At 43.1% G+C, this 12,246-nt stretch overlaps 1 protein-coding gene across 3 annotated transcripts in view; it reads left to right on the top strand.

The window, feature by feature from the left end:
* Positions 1-12,246, top strand: part of dpp6a (dipeptidyl-peptidase 6a) — a 226,423-nt gene that overhangs the window by 58,654 nt on the left and 155,523 nt on the right. The window contains exon 1 of one of the 3 annotated variants that reach the window (XM_084340345.1): positions 5,455-5,751. The exons of the other annotated variants lie outside the window; for them this stretch is intronic. Within the exon in view, the coding sequence (XP_084196471.1) occupies positions 5,701-5,751 (51 nt within the window). The 5' untranslated portion in view covers positions 5,455-5,700. Of the gene's footprint in view, positions 1-5,454; positions 5,752-12,246 lie in introns of those variants that run through there. 3 annotated transcript variants of the gene reach the window in all.

Here is a 12,246-nt window from a genome sequence, read left to right as displayed (position 1 = left end):
TTTTGTCTCTTCGCTCCGTTCGTGTGATCTGGGGGAATTGAAAAGTCAGTGCTCAATAATGGAATAAATGGGTTTAAAAGGGAGGGCTGAGGTGGAGAACCGTGTCCTTATCCAGGTATTAGTTAACAGCCCAGACACAATATCAGGCTCGTGTTTGATACTCTGTCAACCACGGACGCTCCGCCGGCCGTGGATTCGTCTCATCCATCGGAGTACAGGCCTGGCTTTGGGCTCTTTTGATTTGATTTCCCTCCCCAAGCTGTCAGAAACTCTCTAAGTCTATAGTAGTTTGAACATGTTTGAATGTTTTTGATTAAAAACTCTGCAGATGACCAGTTACTGCCCCTATCAGCTGGAAAACACAATGGGTCCACATCATATAGTCTATAATGGAAAAAGTTCAATATCACCGAAAATTGACACTAAACACTTGAACAATCATTATTGTTCTTTATTTCCTTATTTAAACTCACTTTATGTAATGAAACAGTCAAAAAAACAAGTCCTTCGGTTGAAAAACAGCCTCTTCAAAGAGCAAAATGCATAAATGTACATAAACTTGTATCATATATTGCTGGATTTGAAATCCCATTGACTAAATGATGTATCAGTTATCTGGAGGATGGCGTCTGAGTGGCTCAAGAGAGAGGAGGAAGAAGACAGAGTGGGTCACTTGTCTACATGATCACTCTTTGGCTGTTGTCGGCTTTAGGACGGGCATAGACGCTCCTATCTGCTGACTGTTTACAGGTTTTAATAACTTTTTTTAACACATTTAACCATTTTCTTTGGATTTTCTGCACTCAGACTAAAATCTGTCCTGTTTTACTGGAGTAATCATTTAAATTATTGCTAATTATGTCAACACAAGCAAGCATATAATGTGTTGCATCAATAAATCTACAAATAGGGTAAAGTTGTGGTTTCTGTGGTGATCAAGTACATTTCATGACACGATTTAGTTCATTCATTAGCATAATTTGATACCCAGCTAAAATAATCCAACGAGGAATTCAATCAAGCGGGTTCATTTCCTCACTTCCGCGATTGAAATGCAACTAATCACATGGTCCGTTGAGTTTGGCAACCATAAAAATACAAGCAATTTAAATCCAAAGTAGGACTGTGTGTCGGATAAATGCCTTTCACTGTGACGGCGGCGGTAGTCGGCTGTGTGGAGTGAAACATCTGACGTCAACGTGAAAAATGCTCTGCCTCAGCACCTGAGCCAGGTCTCTGCGTGGACCAGATGGACCTGCTGAGATTTTACAACATGATTTCCCTGAAATGACTCTCGGCCATTGATGGAGGTTTTATACCTGGATAACAATAAAATGTATTTACTATAAACTATGTATCTGCTTCAACTGAATCACAAAACCAGATTTTCATTTCAGGCTTTTCTATCCAATTACTCTGTTTTATGTCTACCGGATCATATTTTAGCGAGATGCCTGTCTGTTTTACGAATCCTCCTCAGCAGTTATGTTGCTATTGATGTAACCGCAGACTGAACATCTCTTCCAGCTCCTTAATTAGTCACACATTTAAAGCTTTCCAGCAATTCAGGCTGCATCGTTTCTTCTATTTTCTGTTCCCTTCCCCAGACTTTTATTGTGAAATATCAGTATGTGTTCATTAACAGAAGATTAAATTAGGAAATAAAATGAGCTGCTGAATGAATTAATCAGTGTACAAAAACAGGATTTTTTGGCAATGTAAATTGAGCTACTGGGGTTTTTTTCCATGATTAAGATTATATATGACTATTTTGGCTTCCCATTTATGTTGTGATATTAAACGTAAGCACTTCCTGCACTATGGACACAGGCGGCCAAGTTGAAGTGAAGTTTGTTGTTGCTCAAAGCACGATTGTTACGTCTTACTTTGGTGACATGTATCTTTCCTGCCATTATCATTTCACCTGTGCCATTGTTATTTGCGTTTTCTTAGCATTACAGCTAGCCAGCAGACTTTGTTACAAGCTTCTGAGGCTGAACACAACTGGTGTAGATGTAACTCTTCGTCTGGTGACAGTTTTCTCTGACAGTTGGAGGACCGTGGGAAACAGCGTTGACCTTCAGTGGTGCGTGAATGAGCGACTCCTGCCCTCTACAGAGGTTGTCATCGTCCATCACGATGTTTCAGTGTGGGTCATATACCAATTCAGTAGAAACCAGCCTCCTGTAAAGGGCAACTTTTTTGGAGCGAATGAGCCGATACATTTAAGTAACCGTGCCAGAGTAGGAGGGAGGTGGTTGGGCTGGTTGGTGGGCGAATTGACACCAAAGACTGGGGTTTAGATAAGATAAGAGATAAGATGTACCTTTATTGATCCTCCATAGGGGAATTTTTTATTTTTATTTTAAAGCAGATCTTGGTGCTTTACTGTATAAACTCTGTGACAGTATCAAAACACTCAATCCACAGAGAAATGTACAAAAAACGAGAAACAGTGCCTTCAAACAAGCCAGCAGGACTTTCATGAGGTGGTGATGTTACGGCCGTGGTTTCAAAAAACACCTGCAGAGCTGATATAAAAACAGGGTGGGCGGTGCATGCTCAGGCCTGTGAGAGCTGACCAACCAGAGCAGACTGGGCTTCCTGGGAGGGAGGGGTCTTAAAGAGACAAGGTGAACAGAGGTGCTGCAACAATGGATACATTGAGAAAAATAACATGTTTTTTGAACATTAAAGCGTGTAAACATTTTCTAGTTGACACCCAAATAAGAATATGAACCTGAAAATGAACATTACATGAGATCTTTGAGACTTTTTCTGTGTGAAACCAAGAAAACAGTCTTCCCTAACCTTAATCAGGTTCCTAAAAGTAACCATTAAAAAGTCTTAATGATGGATTAAGTAATGCAAGATCAGAAAACAAATGTCATACCTTGACTTGCCAGGTACGTTAATGTTTCCTCATTATGTTAAAACGTTTTCCAGTCAGCATTACATTTCCTTCAGGATCTATTTGCTGTTGCAAATTAATTGTATGTCAGCATGATTTCTAGGAGACGGAGTTGTGAAATGAACTAAGTTGTGCGACGACATCTGAAGGAAAATATTTGTACCTGTTTCAAACGGCTTAAATCAAAGCTGCAACATAAACCCTGCCAGTATAGCTTCCTCCACACTGCCTCTCTCCAAGAACGCCGTTTCTTTTACTTTTCTTTACAGCATGAATCAGTTTTGGACACTCCTCAAAAGTATTAATGGCGTTTCACTCAGCTGTACACATAAAAGATGGCAGAAGAAGTTGTGTGCAGAATGAAAGACAGTTTAAGGAAAAAGGTTCAAACCTTGTCTAATTTTACACGTCCACACGCTCCAGGCCAAAGGAAGCTTAAAGCCAGTGTCGCTGTTGGATTGGTTTCATGGCTGTGCTGATCCAATTTCGCCAGACTGGTACCGGCATGGTGCTCACCTGTATGGGTAGATCAGGTACGCAGTGTTTTTCCAGGTTTGTGGAAGACTGAGGTGAACGCAGGGCCGGATTAAATGGACAGATTACTCCAGGCAGACTTGTTTTGGGCCCCCCACCATACGCACATTTTGATATTTGGTAAACAAACAAGATTACTTAACTGTAAATAAGTATGTTGAACATTATTTACAGTGGCAGATCTTCTCTCCACTGTTTGGACCGCCCCGGGGAGGAAGAGAGTGGGAATAAGAGCTACGCTAATCCATCTTGGTTTGAGGCTGCTCTTGGCTAATGTCCAGCTGCAGGAAAAGGAAATGGAGAAAATTAGACTCAAGCTGGCAAAACAATGTTGATTCAGTGACTGTTGTGCCCACAGAGAGACAACAGTCTCCACCACAACTTCTTGGATCAAGCTGTTGCACTTGACGGGCAGGACTACAGCTGGACGAGGAGATGTGGACTCTGTGTTTACAGCATCGATGCTTGCTGCTCACACACGACTTTCAATATGAAGATGCTGACCACATTATCATCACCATCTTGTTGCTGCTGCCTACATACACCCTGACGCAAAGTCAAAAGAGGCACTACGCGCTTATGTATATTTATATATACGCAGATGACTGTATGTTCTGTATTTATGAAGCATGAAGGAGTTTACAAACTTTCATTTCATCATACAACCCTGTGTTGTGGGTTGATTGGAAAGGTAGTAGTAAGTAAGTAAGAGAGACCTTTATTTTGTTCCAACACAAGACACCTTTCCGAGACTGACCGTTGATACCTGAACATTTTGTCTCTGTTGCAACTAAAGAAGCAAAGCCGGATCACAAAGCATTCCCGTCATCCTCACGATGGCGTTCATCAGCGGCAGCCTGTTTGTTGTCGCGGCTCTTATTCTCCACTAAATAAAAGCCGTCCCCTGAAAGTTTGCAGAGTTGGACCAATATTGACGGAGCAAATTAAACTTGACGGAAAACCTCCAGAAGTTTCTTATCACGAAAGTTTGCGCTGCCCTGAGTTAAACCGCTCAATCTTTTTCAATCTCAGCCCCCGGTGTCAACCCTGTCCTCTTCTCATTTACTAGCTGGCGGCCCCGGCTAGCGTCGGCTATAGTGTAAAACCAGTCGTTCCCTCTCTGCACTTTGGCTTTGACCACGCTGTAGCTATAAACGCTACATAAATTTAGATTGGTGCTGCGCCGTGCCCGGGACCAATCTTCCAGGGGAGGTGGGGGTAATTTACGAGGTGCGATTCGTGCCACGAATACATCACTGCCACTTTATTACAGCCCATCACAGGGGCTGATTAAATTGATCTGCAGATTGGTGGACAGCAGATAGACACCTCATTCACCTGGAGACCGATATCTACTAACTCGAGTCGTGCAAACATCATATAACAACTTCTGCACTCGTATTCGCTTCTGCTCTTTTGCGTTTTCTTGCATTTTATCAGCAGAGACGTTTTCTGTTTCCTCGTCCATCCTTCTGTTTCCCTTCACCCTCCCTTCCTCCTCCTCCTCCGTCTCTTTGCCCACCTGCCAACAACTCCAAGCAGACACACACACACACACACACCTTTGCCTCACTAAAGCTGCGATGGAGATGTAAAGAACGCTGCTTGGCCGTGTTTGCTGGCAGATGTCTCTCCCATGGCCAGCCCCACAGATTACGTTTAAACCTCCCAATTTAGTTCAGGTGCTGAACCCGCCAAAAAAAATAAAATAAAATACAGCCAGCCTCTTGTGGGGGAAGAGCTTAGCGGGGGAGGGAGAAAGGTAGGGGGGGGGATAAGACTGAAGAGTGAATCAGGGGAAGGGAGAGAGAGTAAAGCCAAACACACAAGCCGACTGTCTGCGAGTGAGAGTTCGAGGAAGACGACTTGTCTTGGAGAGACGAAGACTGATAAAGCCTGTAAGGGAGCAGAGTCAATGAGAGAGATCGAGAGGCTGGGAAAAGTCAAAGAGGGATAGGCTGAGCAAGAAGAGGGGAGTAAAGGGGGGGAGGAGAGAGGCAGCCGGAGCGAGTGAAGCCGGGGAGCACACATTCCCAAAGAGCCCATCCTGGCGAATGGATGACCGCGCATCCGAGCGAATCCTTGTCTCTCCGCGTGATTGATTGGCCGACGTGGAAGTGTGCTCGGAGTAGTGAGCCGACGTGGGGGTCGTCTCGGGCTCCACTCATCCTCCCACTCGAGGTGAAGCCTCGCTCGGGCACTTGTTCAGACTTTTTTCCTGTAAGGAGAGGGGGAGTGTTGGAGGAGCTTCGGTCATGTCGATGCTAATTGCCACCCAGCAGATCGATACCACCACCTCCAAAATGGTAAGCCGCACTCGTTGTGTTAGTGTGCATGCTGAAGCACTGTTGAGCTTAGTGTCTCCTCTTTATTACTGCCGTTAGGCCCCATGTGGTTTGCATGACGCTAACTTTTAAGCTGAATCGTTGCCAGTTTTGTCGATCTTATCCCTCGCAGAGGTCGTTAATTACGAGCGTGCACCTGGTCCGTCCTGTCAGCGGACAGCCGGGGTCGACCCTCCGGACTCGGGAGTGTGATATTGTCCAGCAGTGATGGGCCGGCTCCGTCCCTGCAGGCTCTCCTTCATAACTCACTCACCACCACCTCTCAAGGCTCCCCGGGCTGAGGCTGGGCGGTAAATCCGACTCTCCACCTGTCTCGTTAAATCAGCCTCCCTTTGCTCATCTTTTTTTTATCTTATTCAGCCCCCTCATTCGAAGCCTCAGACGCCCCGTCAAAGTTTCGTCACATCAGCTGCTCTGACAGAACACAGCTCGGGACAGAAGTGACTTCTTTTCTTTTTCTTTGTGCTCGTGTCCGCTCGTCTGGAGACGAAGCGAACGCTCGGCTGTCGAAAAACACACTTGACAAGTGGCCTCGGCCGCAGAGGCTTGTTTTGGGGAATTAGTTTCAGAGTACTCGGAGGGATATGTGACGAAAATGAGAAGTTTTGCACTGAAATGCTGTTGTGAGGTCGTTCAATGGGCTCAGTTTAATGTGTATAACAACTAAATGCACTGTATTTCACATTGTACACCGGGGGTAACATTTTTTTGAGGCATTGTCTAGTTAAAAATGCACTTACTGGCATTGATTTCCAGAATAAAAAGGTTTGTACAGAGGGAGTTTTGGATATCTCTTTATATCACTCCATAAATCAGAAGGTAATGTCAACAGCCATTAAAAAACAACAATTTTTGCCATGTTTTAGGACTGAAATCATCTATAAATCAGGTTGTGAATAATATATGAACAAATCCCTTGATAAAACCCTTCAGAATATAGATAGGAATACAACTGGAAAGTATGGTGTATATAAGTGCTGCTGAAGTGGAGATTTCTGTCTCAGAGCCTGAGAAATGTTGAGAAAACAGCCTTTAAAGATGTTTAAAATTACAGTTAAATGTCCCGCGATGATTACTTTGATGACAATATATTTTGTCTTTGAAGGTTTCTTGAATTGTATCTTGAAATCTGAATTAAAATAAACATTTAAATGTGTATTCAGGACATTTTCGTTCCACTAATCTGAAAGCAAAATAGCTGGAAATCTCAAAATTGACCAATGCATAAGAAAAGTGTGTTTTTCGTCCAGTATATGACCCTGCAGGTCAGCTTTGCAGATGTAGGATGGGAAGTGAAGCTCTTAATTATCCAGAGCGATCTGTCAGGTAGTCAGAGTGAATGATGTTGGAGTTGGAGGAAGAGAGTTCAGAGCTGCATGTTCACACACATCTTAAAGGAATATATTTGGCAAGAAAGACAAGAAAATGTCAGAGGCATTTAACTGAACATGCTGGGGTCAGTTGAGGCTGCAACTACAAAGTGTTTGACAAGAAAATGTGATGTTGTAGCTGCTGTCATCACATTTTTAATTGATGGATCATGTCTATGTGATGGTGTATTGTGGGGACTGTCATGTGTCTTGGCCTTCGCACTGGAGTCAACCATTTCCCACCATATTTAACCAGAATTAAACCAGAATCATCTTCATATTTGACGTATATTCCTTGTTTTGCAGTCTCAGCAGGCTTTGACACACAACCTTCCAACCTTTCCGACGAACAACAAGTCCATAATTGGTGTAGAGAGTTATCACCCTCAGCTTTAATCCAGAAAACTACTCTGTGTTTGCTGTGTTTGTTAATTATTCTCACACTTGTCTCCATCAGAAGTTTAATTCGAGAGTTCACGGAAACATTCTTGAACTTCTGCGTCGTTGACATCGTCGGAGTATTCTGTTTACAGAAACACGAGGACTGCATCTGTTTTTAAAGAGGACTTGACCGACACTCGTAATCATTTGCAGCACGATGAGATAAAAGGCGTCAAACGAGTGAAAGTGGAGGTGTGAAGCTCCGCTGCTGTTGTCCTGAAACTCTCAGCTCAGATCACAGTGGGCTGTTTACACCTGGATGTTAATCAGACTGGTCAACGTCAGCAGAGCAGCTGCTTTTCTGTTACTGCTTCATTAAAGCCTCGTGTGAAGGACAGAGCGAGTTTATGCTGTAAAGTTTACAAAAAACTGAAACTGATGCATTATTAAGACTAGAATGGCACACAGTAGAGCGCATACCTCCGCCAAGGCCCAATGATCCCCTTTACTTTAAATCAAGCTTGATCTAATATAAAATAAATATATATTTAAGTGCACTAGATCCAGATTTTTCAAATGTCTAAACACTTTGGAGCTCGGTGGGTGTTAAATCCGGACACGCATCGACGGGAAAAGGCTCATTAAAGAACGATTTAAGGATTTTTTAATCAATATTGGATCATTTAAATAAAGATCGATTTGGATTGGAAAATCTTGATTAGTGACCTTAAGCTCAATAATAAGACGCTGCGCTCTACCGACCCTGTCGCATCAGTTTTGCACGTGAAGGGCTCCGTGTTCATGCTAGCAACAGATAAAATGCAACATCTAGTTCAAATTTCAAAATAAAGGCTCTGCAGTCAAGTTATCAATGATTCTTAATATGCAGCGTCCAGTTAGACTTTCAAAATAAAGCCTGCTGACACATGGTTCACACTGCATGACATATTATGACTTTACGACTGTTATTAACATTGTTGACTGGTTGTGGTTTGATTAGATTTAGGCAGAAAAAATGGTTTGGGTTAGAAAAAGATTATATTTTGGGTTAAAATAACTAACGTAAGTTGTTTAAGTGACGAAACTCGTGTCTGGAAATGAACGTGACGTCACTCACTTGTTAAATTCTGTGAAACCGACAGCACAGTGAAGTGAATGAATACCTAATTCCTGCTTTTTTGCCTCTTTAGGGGTGTTTTTGTGCTGTAGATGTGTAGATGGTCGTCTTGTCTTGCATCAGATATCCCAGAATCGCTCCATCTTGTTCCCGTCACTACCCTGGGCCACAGATCGTGATAGTACTGGGAGTTCTGCCTATAATCCCGCCGGTAATACATTTTTTAAAGTTGGTAAACGTCAAACGTCACACCGCTTCATATTTTGATGGGTCTCATCCCGTCTCTGTGTCCTCCTTCAGTTTAAATCCCCTGGCCTCAGTACCCACTGTTTCATCATCCAGTCGTCACCAGAACACTTCCCCAGTGATCCCGTCCCTCACGTCCCGGAGCCCGGGGTCAGCCTTTTGAATCCTGCACATCAGATGATTTGCAGCCCGGCTGGCTGCTGGTTCTGATGTGCCAGATTTAATACAAAGCCCCCGCCACCACCACCACCACCACCACCACCGCCACCACCACCCATCACCCATCAGTTTGCCTTCATACCTCCCAAAGGCAGACCGCACACATCACCACTCTATGTTAAGATGTCTCATTTCCCAGCTAATGCGTCTAATTCCAATCACTCCGTTACATTAAAATGGTTTCCAGCTCATGAACTATTATCCCTGATGGAAATTCCTCACTTTAAACACTAGAGATGCTTTACTTGCTAAGTAAAGAACGGAGGGGTTGAGTGTGCAGCAGAGTGTAGGGACGTATTTTAATGAAAAATTTGATATAAACGTTATTGGGGGGGGGGGGGAAGCAAATTGGTTTATATCATAAATTCTCCTCAGGTTTCATCCAGCACCAAGTCATATTTGTGTGTTGTGTAGCGGATTAGTTCGGTAACACGAGGGGATATATTACCAAAAAAAAAAAAAGCGAGATCCAGTATTGATTGTGTGTGAAATGACAGATGATTGACTGCAACACGCGGCGAAAAGGCTGAAATATGAATAAGTGATTTTCTCTGCGGACATCCGTCTCCTCTGTGGCATTTAAGTCCTACTTCTCTTCAAACGAATCGATAATTACTTTAAATCCACAGTTTTCTATTTTATTTTTCTTTGTCATTCACACAGCCAGAATACCAAACACGACGAGGGGGGAAAAAAAAAAAAAGCTGAGTTGAGAAACGACTAATGTGGAATTAAACGTATAGATTTTTGTTTGTTGCCTGCTGGCCGGTCCGCTTGGCCCGGAGTCAGAGTTGTGACTGGAATCCTCGAGTAAAACAAATTAAAAAGCCATCATATAATGACAGCAGGTTGTTGCAAAGCTTTTTCACAATCATAGATACGAGGTGTGTGTGTGTGTGTGTGTGTGTGTGTGTGTGTGTGTGTGTGTGTGTGTGTGTGGAGAGAGTTTACATGGCAGGAGTCCAGGTGAGGCAACTTTTCATCCTTCCCTCCCCCTCCTCCTTCCTTTCTTTGCTCTTTCTCCCCCTCCCTCGACCCTCTGTTCATTTCCTGTCCTCTCTGCTCTCCTCTCACTTACTTATTTATTTTCCCACCCTGCTCTTTCCTTCTGCAAACCTCTCACAGTTATAATTTGAGGACATCTGGAGGTACAAATAAACAGCGGGCTCGGGGGTGTGTGTTGTGCTGCAGTCTGCACTGCTTGCAGCAAAACAACAAGGGAAAAAAAAAACCATAGGCTAATAAGCGAGGGAGCTGCAGCCGCACGCCTCGACTTCTTACTGTCTTGTGATGTTTTTTCACCTGATAACTCTTCCAGCGAGGTGACCGCTACGTTACTCAAACCTCTTAATAAGCAGCTGGGTTCATGCTGAGCAGCAAGACGTTGTTCAAACCTGCAGAACTTGAGTCTAAATATTTGATATCCCAAAGATATTAAATATTTCAGACTGAATTTCAGGTAAAATGTAATTAACCTTGCTGTAAAGAATTAATAACAGAACGTACTTAATACTGCACGGAAAAAGATGATTCGAACAAGCTAGTAGCCACTTTATGGAGCTAACACGATGGAAAAACTGCATTTTAAGTTTAAGAGTCTACAGTTATGCTAGCGGTTCTGCGAGGCGGTACAAAGCAGAGCTTCGAGCTAAAGGCTAAAACAGCATGCTAACATGCTCGTCATGACGATGCACGCTAATGTTTTGCTGAACGAGAGTAGTAATATTTAGCATGTTCACTATCTTGGATAAGTTTCAATTTAGATAGCGGCTGTGGCTAAAACGTCAAAGGATCACCAAACACTTCATCCTGAGTGGGTCACAACTGTCTGTACCTAAACTCATCGCAAACCATGCTAACATTCTCACCATAGTGATGCTAACGTGCTGCTTTTTAGCAGTGTTTACCACATTAATCATCCAAGTGGCGTATGTTAGCAAGCTAACACTAGCTAAGTAGCATTTCTAACCCGGAGGAGGAGCAGATGGTGGTTTTGTGACACATAAGCGAGACACTGCCAAGCGAGAGACCACTGTTGGCTTCCCTTTTCTACTACTAGCAACAAAACTGGATATTTTTAACATCACGTCAGGGCATTTTCCAGAAAAGCACCCTCACCATGTTGTTTTGGTGCCTAAACCTAACCTACAGAATCATAAAGTTAAAGCGTACAGAGGTGTGAAGTTTCAGCACATGAAAACAAAGCTTAAAAGCACAACGCCACCATTTAACGTGGCACTTGTACACTAAAATATTGACCTGATGATGGCGCTGAATGAAAAGCGAAGGGAGCACGAACCTTTCTTACAACTCTGCTCTGCTCCTGAGAGAACCGTACACGTCTGCACCAAATTTCAAGGCATCTAATTATTGTATAAACAATTTCACTCAAACAACAAATGTCAAGCTGGTCGCTGGAGGAAAAGTCACCGCAGTCCTCAGGTTTGGTTGTCTGGGAGCCGGAAATGTACAAAAATGCAGACTGACATCGTCCCTGGAGCTGCCCTGCTGATAGAAACGCTTGCTGAGAGACCAAAGCATCGTAAACATCATGTACAACTGTCCTTACTTACTGTCCAGATGTTACAGAACATATGACACATGTGGAATAAGATGATTTTAACAACCTTAAAGGGAAACTCTGCATATTTTACACATTAAAGTGTGTTTACAGGTCTTGAAACTACTACATATATGGAAAAACTAGTATAAAGCCTTCAGTGGAAGCTGCATGTAATCTGATAAATTGCCTCCAGTGATGTCACTCAGCGACTAAGTTGCATTGTGGGTAATGTAGGCACAGAGACATTGTGATAATTTGTTTTAAACTGTCCACACTGAGTCTAACAGTGTTATAGGGATGCAATGTCAGGCCAGTGGACTTCTTTTTTTAAAAAATGGCACCGACATTTCCCACAATGCAATTTAGCCACTGAGTGACATCACTGGACGTCATTTATCAGGTCACATGCAGCTTCCACAAAAGGGTTTGTGCTACTTTTCCACTGTATGTTGCTGCAGACAGTCTCAGATAATTAGTCATTGTTTAGAATAATAGCGTGTCGCAGAAAGAAGCCGGCGGGTTCAACCCCCAGAGCGTTTATCACCCTCGCACAGTAGCTC

Source organism: Pagrus pagrus (genome assembly GCF_965226575.1).
Source record: "Pagrus pagrus genome assembly, chromosome: 20".
In the NCBI taxonomy this organism is placed as follows: Eukaryota; Metazoa; Chordata; class Actinopteri; order Spariformes; family Sparidae; genus Pagrus; species Pagrus pagrus.
Note: the sequence above shows the minus strand (reverse complement) of the source record. Positions and strands in the feature narration are given on the sequence as shown.